Genomic DNA, 17,154 nt, shown 5'->3' with positions numbered 1-17,154 from the left:
TGCAGGACCACACAAGTTAGACAACATACCAGTGAGTTAAATATGATGAACACAAACACGTCACTGAAGGCTTCTTCAGTAGCAGACTGCGGTCGACACCATCAGATGTTCTTTGTCGCTCAATTTAGGATCATTTCACGAATTTTCCAGCTTCAGGTTGTTAAGAACAGCAGACAGGAGCGTGTTAAATATCCAGAAAACTTAAGGATGAATAAAAAGTTTCTCTCGTGATATTGAAGAAGACAGAGAGACAGTTATAGTAAACCATCAATGAGAGACTTAAAAATAATTTGCCTGTTCATTAAACTGTTCCAGAACGGAGACTGAAAGCTCTAATTTAGCTTTAAATTTATTTACAACAAATATAGCTTTTTACTACTTAAAACAAATGGAACATTAAATGATCAGATTCCAGACTTTTAGAAGTTAAAGCCCTATTAGTCTTTAATTGTTTTTTATTTTCCTCTTAAAGCCATTTGCTTTGAATGTCTTTTTACGGGCGTAAAAATGTTACTGGCTCGATGTAACGCGATTTAGAGACGCACATCAAAACCGGCTGCTCGGCCACTAATGCAGCCGAGCCGCCATAATTACATGTTTGTTTTTGAAGGAGATGTGATGTGGTTGTTTTCTGACTCGTTTCATCTTCGAGTGTTTGAGGGGTGTTTTTATCGTGTGTGTGTGTGTGTGTGTGTGTGTGTGTGTGTGTGTGTGTGTGTGTGTGTGTGTGTGTGTGTGTGTGTACCATGTGGAGCTCATCATAATATGTGACACCATTAATACATACGAGCACAACGCAGCACAAACATACAGTGAGACTCTTTTTTTCACAACAGACAAATTTTGAGGGTTTCCAAAAGGGTTCCTCTTCAAGGGCTGACGTTCTGCCAAGAGCCATTTTCATCCAAAGAACCCTTTTTGGAAGAAATAGTTCTTCAAGGATTGTTGAAAGCCTTGAAGAACTCTCAAAAGTTCTTAGTACCATAATATAAAGGGGTTGTCTTCTTGTAGAAGCCCCTGGGTGGGTTCTGGATAAAGTTCTTGAAATATAACAGGGTTCTCGGTAGAACCCCCTGCATGGGTTCTAGGCTAAACTCTTGGAATGGAAAAAAGGTTCTCAGTTGAACCTCTTCATTGGGTTCTTGATAAAAGCCTTGGAATATAAAAATATTCTCAGTGGAACCTTCTGAGTGGGTTACAGATAAAACGAAGGGAATGTAAAAAGGGTTCTCACTAGAATCCTCAGGGTGGCTTCTATATTAAATCTTTGGAATATAAAAAGGTTCTCATTAGAACCCTGTGGGTTTTTTCTAGATGAAACCTTTGGAATATAAAAGACTTTTCTGTAGAATCCCTGGGATGGTCTCGTGTTAGCACCCTTAGAGGGAAAGGTTCTGGACAGAACCCCTAGACAGGGGTTACACCATAGAAGGGTTCTCTGTAGATCCTCTCTAGGTGAAACTTGTGCTGGGTTCTAGGTAGAACTCTCTTGAAGGATTCTGAGTGGAACCTTTATAAGAGCTTCTACAAGGAACCGAAAAGTTTTCTCCTGTGAGGACAAGCCGAAGAACCCTTCATGGTTCTAGTTAGTACCTTTATTTCTATTTCTTTAGTGTTCCTCCCTGGTTCTGTGATTGGCTCATCCAGGAAACGCTCAGAGCTGAACCAGGAAGTCAGCCATGGATGCTAAATACTATGATAGCTACAGTATGTAAAATGTGACAACAGACAGGCCGATAGAACTTTAACTTTAGATCAGAACTTTTAAATTTCCTCTTTGTTGTCACTTCTAAATCAGTGGTTTAGAAAATCTGTGTGAAACTTAAAAACGTGTCAGATGGCTCCTGCGCTCGTCCTGTTCGCTCTGATGTTCTGCTGCGTCTAACAGAACGGTCACGTCGCCACATATCGGCCACGAAGCCACGAAGTCTGGGAGTAAAATGTTGGCAAAAACTACAGAAATGATGCTTCTTTTATTTGAGTTTGACTGAACCCTTCTCATTGCATACATGACATTGCAATGCACACACACACACACACACACACACACACACACACACACACACACACACACACACACACGTCTCTGTGCCACGTGTTGGCTTCACTGATCACCGTGTGTTGTGTTCAATGGTGTGTAAAGTGCTGCCGCTGCGAGTATTAGCCTGTTTATCAGAGTGTGTATTAACGTGCTGCAGCGCAGAGGCTGAGGGAACAGTGTGTGTGTGTGTGTGTGTGTGTGTGTGTGAGTGTGTGTGTGCGTGCTAGCAGGGGATCACAGGTGTGTTTGCAAGCTCCACAGAGAGCCTCCTTCCCCCCATAACCCCTATGCCCCCACCCTGGGCATCCTGGGTAATATCAGCCAACGGAGCACCTGCGTCCCTACCCCACAACGCTCACACACACACACACACACACACACACACACACACACACACACCTCTAATGGCCCCGTATCAGCCTGCCATACGGCTCTAATAGCCAGCTGTGTGAGCAGAAATCCAGTGGACCGTACAACACTCACTGATGCAGTTGTAATATTAGATGTTAACTGTGATGGTGAACACAGAGAGAAGTCGACAAACAAAGTCAACTTCCTCTCAAGACGAGCTGAATATCATGTGAAATAAGAAACAAAAAGGTGGAGAGCGAAATTCCTAAAATTCCTCTCAGCTCACAGCTGATGTTTGGAAACTCTGTGACAGTCTCAAGGGCAACATATGATGCACGTCAACACCTACACCCATTGTTTACTAGACCACACGCTGGTGGCGTCTTGGAGTGAGCGCTGAGACGCAGGAGAGTGTGGTGTACACCGACGAGCTGTCACGCATTAGCCTGCTACGACATGTCAGTTCTCCAGAAAAGCATCTATTTTTTCTTTTATCACGTTTGGAACGTTCCCAAAGTCATATGTATCCACTGTCCTGAGATCCAAAAGTCATATGTTCACAGGGTCCTAGGTTCCCAAAGTCCTATGTTCCAAGGATGCCAAGTTACCAGAGTACCATGTTCCCACTGTCCTAAATTGCCAAAGTGGTTGGTTCCCATGGTCCTATGTTCCCAGCGCCCTTAGTCACAAAGTCCTATGTTCCCGTGGTCCTAAGTTCCCAAAGTCCTTTGTTCCCATGGTCCTGTGTTACCAGGTTACTAAGTTATGAAGTCCTATTTTCCCAGGGTCCTAAGTTCCCAAAGTCTTATGTTGCCATAGCCTTATGTTCCAAGGGTCCTATGTTCCCACGGTCCTATGTTACCAGGCTCCTAAGTTACAAAGTCCTATGTTCCCGAGGTCCCAGGGTTTTAAGTTCCCACTGTGCTGTGTTGCCATACTCCTATGTTATCAGCGTCCTAAGTTCCAAAAGTTCTATGTTCCCATAGCCTTATGTTCCAAGGCTCCTGCACTCCCAAACTTTTACGTTCCCAGGGTCTTAAGTTCCCAGAGTCACATTTTTTCACGGTTCTATGTTCCCAGGATCTCAAGTTCCCACGGTCTTATGTTCTAAGGGTCTTACACTCCCAAACGTCTATGTTCTCAGGATCCTAAGTTCCCAAAATCCTGAGTTCCTGCAGTCCTGTGTTCCCAGGATCCTAAGTTCTCTACACCCTACACGCAAATACAGGAAAAGTCACAAATATTTTGGAGTTTAAAGGGCAGTTCTGCTTTATTGCAACCTGGTTTCGTAGTTTTAGGCCTCATTTGTATCAGTAACACTCTACTACCAAAGAGAGTTCCTCAGATCTGAGAACACTAGAAAGAACTTGACTAAAAAAAAAAAATACACTTCATTTAATGCAGCAAACCAGCAAGCGTTCGGTTAAAGCCAAACACTTAACAGAGCAGCGGCTGACAGATGGAGGTCCGGACACGGAGAGGCATTTGTTAGCGTGGCAGTTGCTAAATTGTTTCAAATTGTTATCAGGTGTCCTGGCAAGTGAAGCAGACGTGAAGCTGTTCGGAGTTAGCTGCACTCGTAAATTAATCTGTTTCTAATGATTCCCAGAGTGACGAGGAGAACACCCAACATATGTATATGATGATATGTATGACTTACTGTAGTTTGATTGATTACATAAGTGGATTAAATGGATCTTAATGCTCACACTGGGAATCTATTTTAACTCCTGAACCAGAATAAATTGTAATAAACCATTTTGAGCAGATTCCTCGCTGGTATCGTTACACTTTCAGGCTGATAATAACAGGATAGAGTCTGATAGGAAAAATTAAAAAAATTAGAAATGATGCCACTTTTCACTTTTCTAATTTTCACCAGTTTGAAAGGACACGTGAGAGGAGCTCGCTGAAACACAATGAAAACCAAATAAGCGAGAAGCAGGTTTTGTCCGGCTGCACATCAAACTGTTTTTTAATCTCCTGTAGTAACAGTTAAATGTTGTACGGGAGATTCAAACATGTCTGTGACCCCCACCCATGTAATTGCACCATACACTCTGTATGTTGCATTTTACAGCTGCTGTTTTTACATTCGTGTGTCTGTGGTTGTGTGCTCTTTGTATGTGCGTTTGACAGCTGTTCTTTTTATACAGTTTGTGGTCAGAGTCGCGGCATGTGAGGCGGCGGAATGACAGTTATTTCCATTTCGCCTTCCTCTTATATATATGTGCATTTTCAGTCATTGTCTAGCATGTCTGCATTACATGAGTGTGTGTGGCGTATTGAACTGAGCAGCACGCCTACAATTTCAATTACTTACTTATATTGAGACAGTTGTTTTTTGTACTGTAATCTAATGTTTAAATATGCAAACATGGTATTATCTAATTAAATATGTACAGTTTTGCATACAGATTTACTCCATAAATCAGAAAATACAACCAATAGCCATTAAAAAAAATCAATTTCCAGCATCTTTTTTAGGAATATAATGTTCTATAAAACTCAAACTCCTCTGAAAACCTTCAGAGTACAACAGGAATAAACCTGAGAAGTTTGGTGCATTTAAGTACCACTGAAGTAAAAGAAGAAAAATCTTAAATTTTGCAAGACACTACAAGTGAATAGGGTAAAAAAAAAAAACCAACTAATTAATAACAATGAATTAATTAACTTTTCTCAGTTGGTTATTCACATTATTTGTTTGAATATGCAAAAGAAGTATTTAACTTTTAGTGAATTTAGGAGAAATCTGCAGACACAAACGGACTGAAAGTGACATATTATGTAAGAAAAAGCCTCAAAATTGACCGGTGCATGAAAAAATAATGGTTTTGCCTGCAGCGTCTTGTCTAAAAGGGATAGTTTGGACTTTCTGTAGTGTGGTTGTCTGAGGTATTTATCCACAGTCTGATGTACGAAGCTAAGCAATGCACAGCTGAGGACAGGGTCACTATATCAGTTTAAAATTTACTGACTGAAAGGAAAGTTTCGTCAGCCTCCTCAGTTGTTTTCTTTGCTTGATGCAGGACGATAGTTTGACTCTTCTGAAACAGAGGAACGTCACCACAGGATATGTCTTCTGACATGGTTGTTAAAAGAAATGAGAAGCTGTTCAATTCAAGTTCAATTCAGCTGAAACATATTAATCACTGCAGTAATTATCCAATGGAGGGATCTGAAGTATTTGCTTTGACTTATTTTGGGACCAGGCAGTGTATAACGGTGGTTTCCTGTCAGACAAAGATGCCTGACAGCAAAGTAAAGCTGTGAAATATTCTCTTGTACTTGTATTGCACTTCATACAACCTGAACTATCCCTTTAAAGGACGTCTGATGCGTTGCACGCATGGCCTGGGGAATTCTGCAGGCGGCAGCTGGGCCGTTTCATGAAAGTGATAATTACATCTGGAAAACCCTCTGAAAAGTTTGACTGCATGGGTCAGTCAGTTCACCACGAAAGTTCACAAAAGGCAAAGAGGTCAAACGGTCCACACGCAAAATACTTTGGAAAAGTTTTATCAGATTTTCATCTCCTGCCCACAACAGAACCAGAGAACAGTGGTTTGACACCAACGTGGAACAAATCAGAGAACGTTGTGTTTGTGCTCCCCGTCCGGGACAGAGACAACCGTCGAACTGAAACAGACCGTAAATGCAAATAACGTGTTTTCATACCCTGTTCATTTGTGGCACAAATGACACAATCAGTGTTGAGTGACAGTGGTTGCATCCCACACGATGACATGATTCAGTTTTGCAGGTGGATTGTCAACATTTACATCACAATGTACAGAAACGTCCACTAGAAAACTCTCCTGCAGTCTGGTTCAGAAATCGCAAACAAAAGGATCAAAGTTTAAAACAAAAGTTCAAACTTCTTCAGACTGTCTCGTCCTCTTTTTGTCACATTTACAAAGACATTTGTGGTCAAAAAAAATTTAGCAAAACGCTTTACAATTACAACAATAATAATAATACTGAGATTTTAGTAAATATAAAGTTAGTAATAAATATTGAGAAGGTAGTGTGGAGCTGATTTAAAGTCAGTAAAGGCTTGACGGACCTCCTGAAGCATAATTATATATTACAACTACAGAAATAAAATAAAATAAAATAAATGCAATGCAGGCTTCAGTTTGGGTGGAGATTTTTGGCTTAAATGCCTCGATTTCTCAGGTGAACGTCCTCCTCTTCTCATGAGGTACTGCAGATTATCCTCAGCCAACAGAACTGATTTATTACTAATACATGAGCAGACAAAAAAATATTTCTGTGGTTTCGGGGGGAGTTTATTCAAAAGCTTGAGGTCCTAATGTTGGGAATAAACCTGGAAAATTCCTCATTTGTTCATTTAAATGACGTCCAGGTCACATGAAGGAGCTTGTAAGTCACAGAACTCAAATATTTAAAAGTTTATGTTCTCTGGATCTCTTTACGTAAAGAAAAAAAAAACTGAAGCCAAATACCTCGCTTAAAGTAATTCTGTTTTTTTCTTGTGAGCACATGTCAAATACAGTTGCGTGGCTCGATGGTGGCGTTTTTTGGTCTGTTTCAACAATCGGGAGTCTGCGCGGGGGTGTTTTATTTTGAAAAATTACCAGATGCTGCAACAGGACACAGCCGTGCCCGAAGGAATCAACGTCGAGTTCTTACTTTTGAGCATCAAACTTGAAACTTAACCTGCAAACCCACAGAATCGTTAGCTTAGAAGGTGGCTGAAGATTTTTTACGCTGCAAAAGCGAAACTTCCCAAACTACTCCTGCAGCACAATCTACTTCTCCTCTGTCCATACACATCAAAATAATTAGTTTTATAGCTAATAATTTATTTAGACAGTGTTTGCATAAGAAGCTGTGTACTCACTTTGACAGACCTGCAGGAGAAGCAGGTTGTGCAGCAGGAGTCCAAGTAGCTTTTGTGCTTTTATTTTGAAAGATTGCTTTGAAAGTTGTGTATTGAATGTTAACTTATGTTCTATATTCTAACCTAAATAAGTTATATTATGTCTGTGAACTTAATAACTGAATAAATATTGTGTTTAGTTTGACAAACATCATGATCTTTCCCTAAACCGATCCAAGTAGCTTTTGCATGTTTTACTTTGGGCATATTAACTAAAATAAGTTATGTTACGTACATGAATGTATGCAACTAATATATTTAATTTAACGTGTACCATGATCTTTCTCTAAACCTACCCAAGTAGCTTTTGTGCCTTTATTTTGAAAGTGTTGTATATTTATTTATCCCAACTCGACTGCTGATCCCCGCCTGTTACAGCGTCACGGTTTGAAGCGTAGCCACTGACCAAGCTGCCGTATTTGACGTGTCGGGACTGAGAACGCGTTGGTTTCCGTCCTCATCAGAAGAAAAACAGAACTACGTAAAACACTGAAAATTTAGGAACAAATCTGTTTTCTCTTCATGTGGTGTTAAATCATCTTAAACATGTTGCACAGGCAGAACCGTCATATTTAAAGGTAGTTGTGGTGCCTCCGGATCCCGTCAGTCAGCTTTACTGAGATCACGTTCCACAGTAGTTCAGATATTAACGAGCTCTGATCAGCAGCTCTGGAAAGGTGATGATGTGTGTGTTCTTCACAGGTTCTCTGTGTGTGTGTGTTTGTGTGTGTGTGGTTCACAGTTTGATGTGTCCTTTGCTCTGCTGTTATCTCTGCTGCTCTGCAGAGTGGGGGCTGTCCACGCTGCTGTAGGGGGACAGGGAGGAAGTTGCTGGTCCTGAGGCCTTCCCATCATCCCCTTCTTCCTTCTCTACCGCCATCTCCACGTCTCCCTCTTCTCCTCTGTCTCCTCCCTCTGTTCTGAACGCCTCCACCGATCCTCTCCCGTCCTCGCTCGACTCCTCGGACGCAGACAGCGCCTCCTCCCCTCGACTCTCCGCCGTGACGATGCCCGTCTCGCTGGGACTGGAGCTCTCCCGGTCCTCCTCTCCCGGGACGGGCTCTCGCGGCTGGCTGTGGTGCTTGACGTTGTAGCGTTGGTTCTGGAAGAACTTGACGATGGTGTGTTTGGGGAGGTCCAGCTGGGCCGACAGGGTGTGGATGGCCTCCTGGTCGGGGTAGAGCCCCACGTCTCCGATGAAGCTCTGCAGGATTCCCAGGGCCTCCAGGGAGATCCGCGTCCGCGACCGGGCCTTCTTCTGTCCTCCACCTCCGAGACCAGGGCTCATCCCACGCTGTGGCCCGTCCTCTGAGCCGTGCAGGACCAGCAGAGGGACCGGCTTTGGGTCCTCATGAATGGGAGATGGAGCTGTCAGAGGAGGCAGGGGCTGTCTGTGGACTGCCTGAGAACAAAAAAATAACTGTTTGTGTCTGCCTGCCAAACTCCATTAACATTTTGCTCAATTTAACTGTTATAGACGTTTACGCCTCCTACAGGTTTATTAATGATTTCTTATGATATGTGAACAAACACTCACTCATTCATTGAGAATTCTGCATTAATTTGAACTCTAATTAACTTGTTTCCTTGATCTCCGATGGTCATTTTATGATTTACTGCAGTAAATTTATTACAAATTTCTCCTTTAAACATTATCATTGAGCATCAAAGTTCATTTCTGGCCTTAGAAACCCTGACCTGCTTTTTCCTGAGCTTTCATCTGAATCTCATTGTCCCTCATCATTATATGTTAAGGGTTACGTTCTTTTATGACCTTTTACGTGGACAAAATAATCAGCAGATTAATCGATGAAGAAATTATTTGGTGTCATAAAGCAATAAACTGACTGCAGCCGTTCACAGAATGTTTTTTTTTGTTTGGTTCACTTTGTGAGACGTGCTGCAGACGCTGGTGGGAGTCGACGGTCTCCTTGGTAATGTCAGATATTTATAGTCGTGTTTCAAAATGCATGTGGCGTGGCTGGCTGGATGCATTACAAACTAAATGATCACTTGGGGCCACCGCAGTCACCTCAAAATAAGCATAAAAATTTAACTCATTTGCATTTTGCACATCTGTATGTAACAAAAATACATGTACTTGTATTCTTTTATTAACAGAGGAGTATTAGAGGCAGGCATACAGAAAAAAACGAGAAAGATTTTATTTTTTTATTTGCGTTTCAACAATGAAGTTGAAATGATATTACTGAGAGGAGCAATAAGTTCTGACGTATCTCTCTGTTTAGGTTTCCACAACATTTTTACTATAAGAAAACAAACTGATCATTTTAAAATATTATGCATAAAAGTTTCCACTTTTATTACATGTGGGACAGATTTAAAGCCTCTTTTGTGTCAAGTAAACTGTGAAACTTTCTGATATTAAACAAAAACATGTGACTGTGTTTTTCCCTTTTGCATTTTATTCTCTCTTTATTTTGTACGTCGTATTGATAATATCTTATTTTGAAAGTTTCTCATTATTTTGAAAGTCCACCCAACAGTCCAAAACTTAAAAACTCTTCATTTTCTGTCATAGATGACAAAGAAAAGCTGCAAATCCTCACATGTAAGATTCTGCAGCCTGCAGCTGGCAGCTAATTATCTTCTGATCAACTAACTGATTAAATGACTGCAGGTGTGTAGTGAATTAATAATGGACATTTTAGCATTTTTATTGTCGTTGTCTGAACATTTTGCACCTCACAAAAACTTTTTTAAAGCTGTTGAAACAGTCTGGAGGGAAAATTAAAGTGGTTACTGAGTTTTTTAGTGCACCACATCCCTAATATTATATTTGTCTGCATCATTATGGTGATATTACTTTAATCCTGCGTGTCTCTCGGCGTCTGTGTGAATGTGCTTCATCATGATGTGTCATTACAACACAGACCTCAGACTCCTCATCAGCTCTCGCTGCCCTTCTGCAGCGTCATGAAGGGAAATGTAGAACAAGCGGAAGTGTGACCAACCGGCTTCCATCGGCCGCCAACGTGCACGCCAAACTCCCAGATTCATCACACAAACAACCGCACTACTAGAGCTTATTAAGAGGGCGGGGCGGCCAGCACACCCAAACACAGGAATCCAACGCCATAAATCCGTGGTCCATCAAAATTAAAGGGCCTAAATAAAGATAATGGCAATTCCTTTTTCTCTGCTTCAATAATTACAGGCTCTGTTCTGAATAATATTGAGGTTAGGCCCGGGCTGGGGAGCATTTTGGTTTTGGGGAGAGGGTGGGATGGAGGAGTGTTTAGCAGGAAATGTGTGGGCCGGTCATTTACCACTTCTATTTTCAATGACTTATGGGACACAAATATGACAAAGGAGGAGGGCCGCCGAGAGGAGCAGGTGGTGGATCAGACAGACGAGGAGGGGAGGGCAGAAAAAAAACTTTTCCAAAACGGCGCACCAAGGATTTTCTCACTCGTAAAAAACACTTTGATTTGTGTCTTTTGCTTGCTCATGGTTGTGCTGTGGCGTGAGCAGCTGTGTATTTTTAAAAATCGCATTTTCACACCAGTTTAATCTTAATAAAGTCAGACTTAAAGTTTGCCACTGTAGAGTATGGAAGCTCATTTCTGCGGAAATAAAATCCTGTAAGTCATTAGAATGAGAAACTTTATTGAAATAATCAAGTATCTCAAAATAAAAGGGAAACTTTCTCAAAGTATTTTGTGATACTATGCCATTATTTTGAAAGTTTCTAATTATTTTGAAAGTTTCTCATTGTTTTCAGATATTATAGTTAATATAGAAATGGGGTTCCACAGCAGTGGGATAAAAACCAAATGTTCTGGTCGGTTCTCGGGGAGTTCCTGGCTGTTTGACTGTACCTGCTGCTCTGGGATGTGCAGGACGGTGTGCAGCCGCTCGCTGTGCTGCTGCCTCGACTCCTCCTCGTACACCTGGTCTCTGTCGGCCTGCGGTAACCCCAGGAACCTCCTGATGGTGCACAGGTTCTCCCACAGCGTGCGGTTCTCCGGGCTCGGGCTCTCTTTCCACCGCAGCAGCTCGCACAGCCAACCCTGCAGGACGGACGGGAAGAGAAAGACGGTCAGTTGTCTTCTCCAAGGACACACAAAGGTTTGACCCAGGCAGGTTTAATGGTTCTCCCGAAGAGAAAAGCCTTTGTATTTTATTTTTTTTTTTACATTCGATTAAAGCCAATTTAATGTTTTATTGCTCTTTATATGATGATTTAATGACTCCACTTTTGAGCGAAATTTCCCTCAGCTGCGAGTCGTGTTTTAGAAAGAGAATAACTGTGGCAGATTTTATGGGACAGAAGACAAAGTTCTTTGTTTGCAGTGTAATTTAGGACGTTATGTAACACCGACACTTGACCATTTTGACAACATGTTCGCCTCAAGATGATAGAAAAGCTTAATAGCAGCTAAAAGTTGAGAAACACGACCTGCTAGAAATAACTGATCATTTTTATAACAATTTGCAGGTCCCGTAATAATGTTAATGTTAATTAGGAAGTACCATTTTTCTGTAGTAACATATTAAATTTGTGGTTAATTTCAAAGAGAGTTCAGATGTGTGAAATGATGATTACAACCTGTTTGCACAGAAATTACCCTGAACTTTGCAGGTAATCTGTAGGGAAATTCAGAGAAACCTCAAATATGTTGATTTGTAACTACCACCAACTACATGAAAACAGTACTCGGTAATTATCACACAATTAACAATGAAATTTGGAGGCAATTTCTAATAAATTTCAAATATATTACTTAATAATTACCACCTATTTACTGTGAGATCTGGACCTGGAAACTGAAAACTTTTCTCAACGAAGAAATTGAGAAAACAATAGATTTTTGAGTTTTGTGAAAGTTTTTACCAACTACTCATCTTTTGTTGAGATATTTTACTTTTCTTCTTATAGCAAAACTTTTTAAAAGTTTATTTCAAACCTTGAGAGTTTTTATTTCAGCTGTCTGAAGAGTTTATGGACGTGGCGAGAGGCTCGCTGCGACATGATGCTCGCTAATATCAAGAGTTAGTGAAACACTTATTTAGTTCATGACGGTTGTTTGAGACATCTTTGGCTAAAGACTGACGGCCTGGCATCATAAGGTCCTGCTGCCATGGCAACAAACCCCGCGGTGACGTCCCTGCGTTGGTTCTCGCTGACTTGTTGTTGTTGTTGGGTCGTGACTGTTGCCTCCGCTGCTTGTTTGTCTTGTTGTGCTGTAAACACTGTGGGTATTTGAAAAGCTCAGACTTGATTCAGTGTGTGTGTGTGTGTGTGTGTGTGTGTGTGTGTGTGTGTGTGCATGTTTGCAGCAGACTGTGGCTGTTGGGCTTCTGTCGCTGTGTTGTGTTTGCTGACAACATGTTCCTCTAAGATCACGTCTAATTCAGCACATGTGTTGGATTTGCGGGCGAAGTCTGGCGATTATTTTTTGACTGAAATTGCGATGCGATTAGTGGGAATGACCATTTTTTTTATATTGAAATCGTTACGATGTGACGTTCGTTGGGGTCTGTACCAAACATCATCTGAAGAACAAGATTCTGCAGTACTTCATTATAATACTTTAGTTTTTCAGTCACTGTTATTTGTTTGACAAAGTTGAATACATTTAATTACTTTTTGCGTAATTTGTATGTTGCTGGGCTTGACAACAAAGATGTAATTTGTAACTAAATACTTTCAGTGCGTGTGTTTGTATATTCTTAATACTTAAAGGGACATTTCACCTCAACATCAAACACTGTTGTGAGAAGTTTCATGCAGGAACTACTTTTTTTTTAATTAAATAGATTCTATATCTTCAGTTGTTTTATTGAGGAGAAGAAAAAACAAAAGCCTGTTAATTCTGTCTAAATGCAGGAAAAAAAAGTTTGATCTGAAAGAACTTGTGCATCAGTTCCCCCTGCTGCATTTTAATTTGCTGTTCACTCAGTCAGTCGGCCTCCCTGCAGCTCTGACTTCGCAGCCTCCCACCTTTAAGATCTCCTGATTGGACGGTTTCAAATCGATGACATCAGCAGAGCTCATCATTCCAGGTGATTTCTATTTATTGGCTTGCTTCTGTCTTTTGTTTTTACGGTCTCTTAAATGCAATTTTAATGTTCTCGTAACATTTTAATTTCTACACACAACTTGTATTTTAATAAAATACATTTTCTCACGCCATTATTTTGTAGTTTTTTGTCAAACAGTCTGCTGCTAAACACTGCTGAGCACAAACTCTCCACGTGTTCAGATTGTAAAATAAACCTGATATTTATTGTGTTAGAACAAAACAGAACAGAAGTTGTTCTCTGAGAGGAGGAAAGAGAACGTCTGAGGGGAGCAGTGAGTGTCTGCAAGTGTGTGTGTGTGTGTGTGTGTGAAGATTGGATTATCTCTGCTAGGCTGACCCAGGATCTGCCACCAGCTGTTGTTTATGCGCAGCCTTCAGCCTGGAAATTAATGGTAATAATGTGATCATCCCTCCGTCTTCTTGTCTATCTTTTCCCTCCGTCCTGCGTCCTTCTGTTCCTCCTTCTCCGCCTCGTCCCTCGCTTCATACTCAACGCTTGATCATTTTTAGCGTCTCTCAAACCTTTTCTGTCTCTGCTCTTAATAATAAATTAACTGCGTAAAAGTTTGTTCACAAAAAAATAAAGAATGAAAACACGGTGACGGCATTTTAACTGGTCGTCTCCCCACCTCCGTCTCCAGCTTTGATCTGGCTTTCGATCGCCTGCATTGTTTATCTGAGGATGGAGACAGCGGGTAATCAGATACCCAGCATGCCCACACACACACACCTGCATGTTACAACCTCAACGACTCCCTCAGACATCATCGACTCAGCTTGGAGCTGCAGACGTGTGTGCAAGAATGTTCTGCAGGACGTGACATTTTCATCAGGGCCTCCTTCGTGCAATCGCCTCTGCACATCAACTCAAACCAACCGCGAGTGTTTTGTTTTTAATCTTGAGTGTGTTTTGCAGCAGATGTAAAGAGCGTATCCCGGGACTGACCTGACTCTTGTTGGCGGCCACCTTGGCGAACAGAGCCTGAGAGACCTTCGCCCTCTTCATCTCCTGCTGGATCTCCTCATAGATCCCTGACGTGATGTTCACAGGCGAGTCCAGCTTCAGCTGCACCTCCGCGCCGGACACGATGCACTTCGTCTACACACAGAAGGACACACAAACTTTCACGAGTGTAGAGTTTGTATTTCTATTTTTTTCATTTTGTCTCCGATCAGTTAATCAAAGAGGGAATTCTCACTGTCCACACGCAGAGCTGTTATTAGTCTTCATAACAGTGCAGTCCTGTGGTTGTGTGTGTGTACCTGTGTGTGTCTGAGCGTGGTGGTGTTGGACAGCAGGTTGGTGGAGTGGTTGTGGTTGGTGTTGGTGCTCCTCTCTCTCTCCTCCTGGTAGATGCGGTCTCGCTCGCCCTCCGGCAGGTTGAGGAAGTTCTGCATGGCCTTCAGGTTGACCAGCAGGGACTGGGAGGCCGAGCGAGGGTCCTCCTCCTTACGCAGGATCTCTGACAGCAGCCCCTGTGCACATACACACACACACACACACACACACACACACACACACACAGTTAGTTACAAGTTATTACATCATCTCTGGTAACCAGTAAGATCGCTGCGTTTCCGTTTACCTGTGTGCGGTTAAAAGCCACGCGGGCGAACACGGCCTGCGACACGCTGGCCCTCTTCAGCTCGTTCCTGACCTGCTGGTAAATGTCGAAGGAGACTTCGGCCCCCGAGCTGTTGAGGCCGGGCTCGGCGGCGGCCCCGGAGCCCTTGCAGGTGCGCGAGATGGGCGGGTGGTTGAGGAACTGCTGGTTGACTCCCTGCGGGTGCTGGTGGGCGAGCAGGCGGCTGACGGCCAGCTGCTGGTTGATGAGGTGGGCCATGGCGAGCTGCTGACGCACGAGCTGAGGGGAGAGCTGGGGGGACAGGAGCCCGCCGTGGCCCAGGAGGGGCGGAGCCTGGGGACGCAGCGGAGGGCTGGGGTGGTGCTGGCCGGCGGGGTGAGGCAGACCGTGAGGCTGGGCGGAGGGCTGAGCGTCCCCGAGGGCGCTCTTCATGGACAGAGCTCCGGGGCCGCCCAGGGTGCCCAGATGGGTGGGGGAGGGTAGGAGAGAGGGAGGACGCTGACTGAGGACACTCATGTCCAAATCCCTCTCCACTGTGTCCACACACACACACACACACACACACACACACACACACACACAGGTTCGTGTTAATATACTTCAGAAGATCTTTCATTGTGTCACTTGAAAAGTCGAACAAAGGATGAACAAACCTTTAATATCTGATTTTTCCTGCACTGACCACATCTTCTCCATGTAATCACCTGAGGGGGAAAAGATCAGAAAAAGTCATGCATGAAGTTTTCCATCAGTCTCACATCACTGACAACAGTTTCACATCGTTTTAGTCGAGATGTAAAACTTTCTTTTGCTCCAGAGTTGTTGGTTCATCTCATGTCTCAGTAGAAGAAACCAGGTTTAATGTGAAGAGTTATTATAAAAATGATCATTTAAGAGTTAAAAACAGCACTGAAGTGGATTAAGACCAATCAGAAGGAAGAAAAATGAAGGAGGGACTTTTTTTTAGTTTGCATTTGAGAAATTTATCACAACTTAATTCTCAACACTGCAGCCTTTTTAACATTTCAACTTTTTTCTCAACATTTTGACTCTACTCTCGACGTTTTTACTTTATTCTGGAGATTTGGTTTTACTCTTGAACTTCAGACTTTATTCTCGACATTTGGACTTTATTCGTGAAACTTTTTGCTCTATTCATGAGATCTGAATATCAATCTTAAAATTTTGACTCTATTTGACATTTTGTCTTGATTCTTGGATTGCAAAATAAAAAAAACTCCTCGTTTTCAGCCACGACATTTAATGCATCACAAAGAATGTGTAGAAAAAGCAGAAAACTTTTCTCTGTTTTTTTTTTTTCAGAGCGCAGGTTGGTCTTGTGTTTTCAGGCGATGATGAGCTCATATAACCACAAAGTCTTCGGTTAGAACGACGTCCTATTTTTCACCGACTGTCTGCACGTTCGTTCTCCAGATAGGATCAAGTTAAGTGAGGAGCGTTTCCTCTTCATCACTGCGCCGAACGTTCCTGCTCTAACGGCCTCTCTGCTCGCTCGTCTCCACAGAAATCTGCTTCTTATTACGGCTTCCACTGGGTTTGGTTGAGAGTCACATTTTAGGTTATTAGGGGAATAAAAGTTGGAGTGAGGTTTGGCAGGGCTTCAGATTTTTACCTTCCCAGAGTGTGTGTGTGTGTGTGCGTGCGTGTAGACTAAGTGTAAGAAGAGCTCTTATGCCTGGGTTTTGGTGGTGTGTGTGTGTGTGTGTGTGTGTGTGTGTGTGTGTTGGGGGGTTGCTGCTGTTTTCCATTAGGAGTTAAGAGCATTTAGTTTTGTCATGTGTATTAAGGGTGACATTAATGCAGACCATGTGTGACAGTTCCTTCCTACTGAGAGCTGTCAGTGACAGACGTCTCATGCAGCAGATTAGACACATACAGACTGACACATGTGCAGGGGGTGGACAGAAGAATGGAGAGACTTCATTAGAAAGGATCACATTTAAAGCAACTAAATCACTGAAACAAAGGCAGCCAGGCAGGTGAGTCATATTAAGTAGACTTGTGATTAGCAGCGAGCGTCAGGTTGAGACGGAGCTCTGACAGTCGCCACCTTTATGAGGTTTCAAAGCAACGGGAGGCAAATAAAGTCTAAACAGCTCAACGGCGGAGGTGCGGGAGAGTTGGTCACTAAAACTGGGAAAAGTTTTTAACAAGGCGGCGGAATTTAACGAGGAAACCGAACAATATAAAGCTGCT

General features: G+C 42.5%; 1 protein-coding gene across 1 annotated transcript in view; it reads right to left on the bottom strand.

Moving 5' to 3' along the window:
• Positions 1-7,518: 7,518 nt before the first annotated feature.
• The window catches only part of LOC146304882 (DNA-binding protein SATB2-like), a 30,257-nt gene continuing 20,621 nt past the window's right edge, over positions 7,519-17,154 (bottom strand). Inside the window, exons 7-12 of the mRNA XM_084713335.1 lie at positions 15,591-15,641; positions 14,938-15,470; positions 14,615-14,827; positions 14,298-14,450; positions 11,144-11,335; positions 7,519-8,703 (exon numbers count right to left, since the gene is read on the bottom strand). Of these exons, the coding sequence (XP_084569461.1) occupies positions 8,068-8,703; positions 11,144-11,335; positions 14,298-14,450; positions 14,615-14,827; positions 14,938-15,470; positions 15,591-15,641 (1,778 nt within the window). The 3' untranslated portion in view covers positions 7,519-8,067. The remainder of the gene's footprint in view (positions 8,704-11,143; positions 11,336-14,297; positions 14,451-14,614; positions 14,828-14,937; positions 15,471-15,590; positions 15,642-17,154) is intronic.

This window comes from Lutjanus erythropterus, chromosome 24 (assembly GCF_056507025.1).
Source record: "Lutjanus erythropterus isolate fLutEry1 chromosome 24, fLutEry1.hap2, whole genome shotgun sequence".
Classification (NCBI taxonomy): Eukaryota; Metazoa; Chordata; class Actinopteri; order Lutjaniformes; family Lutjanidae; genus Lutjanus; species Lutjanus erythropterus.
The sequence above is the reverse complement of the archived record's forward strand: the minus strand, read 5'-3'. Positions and strand labels throughout refer to the sequence as shown.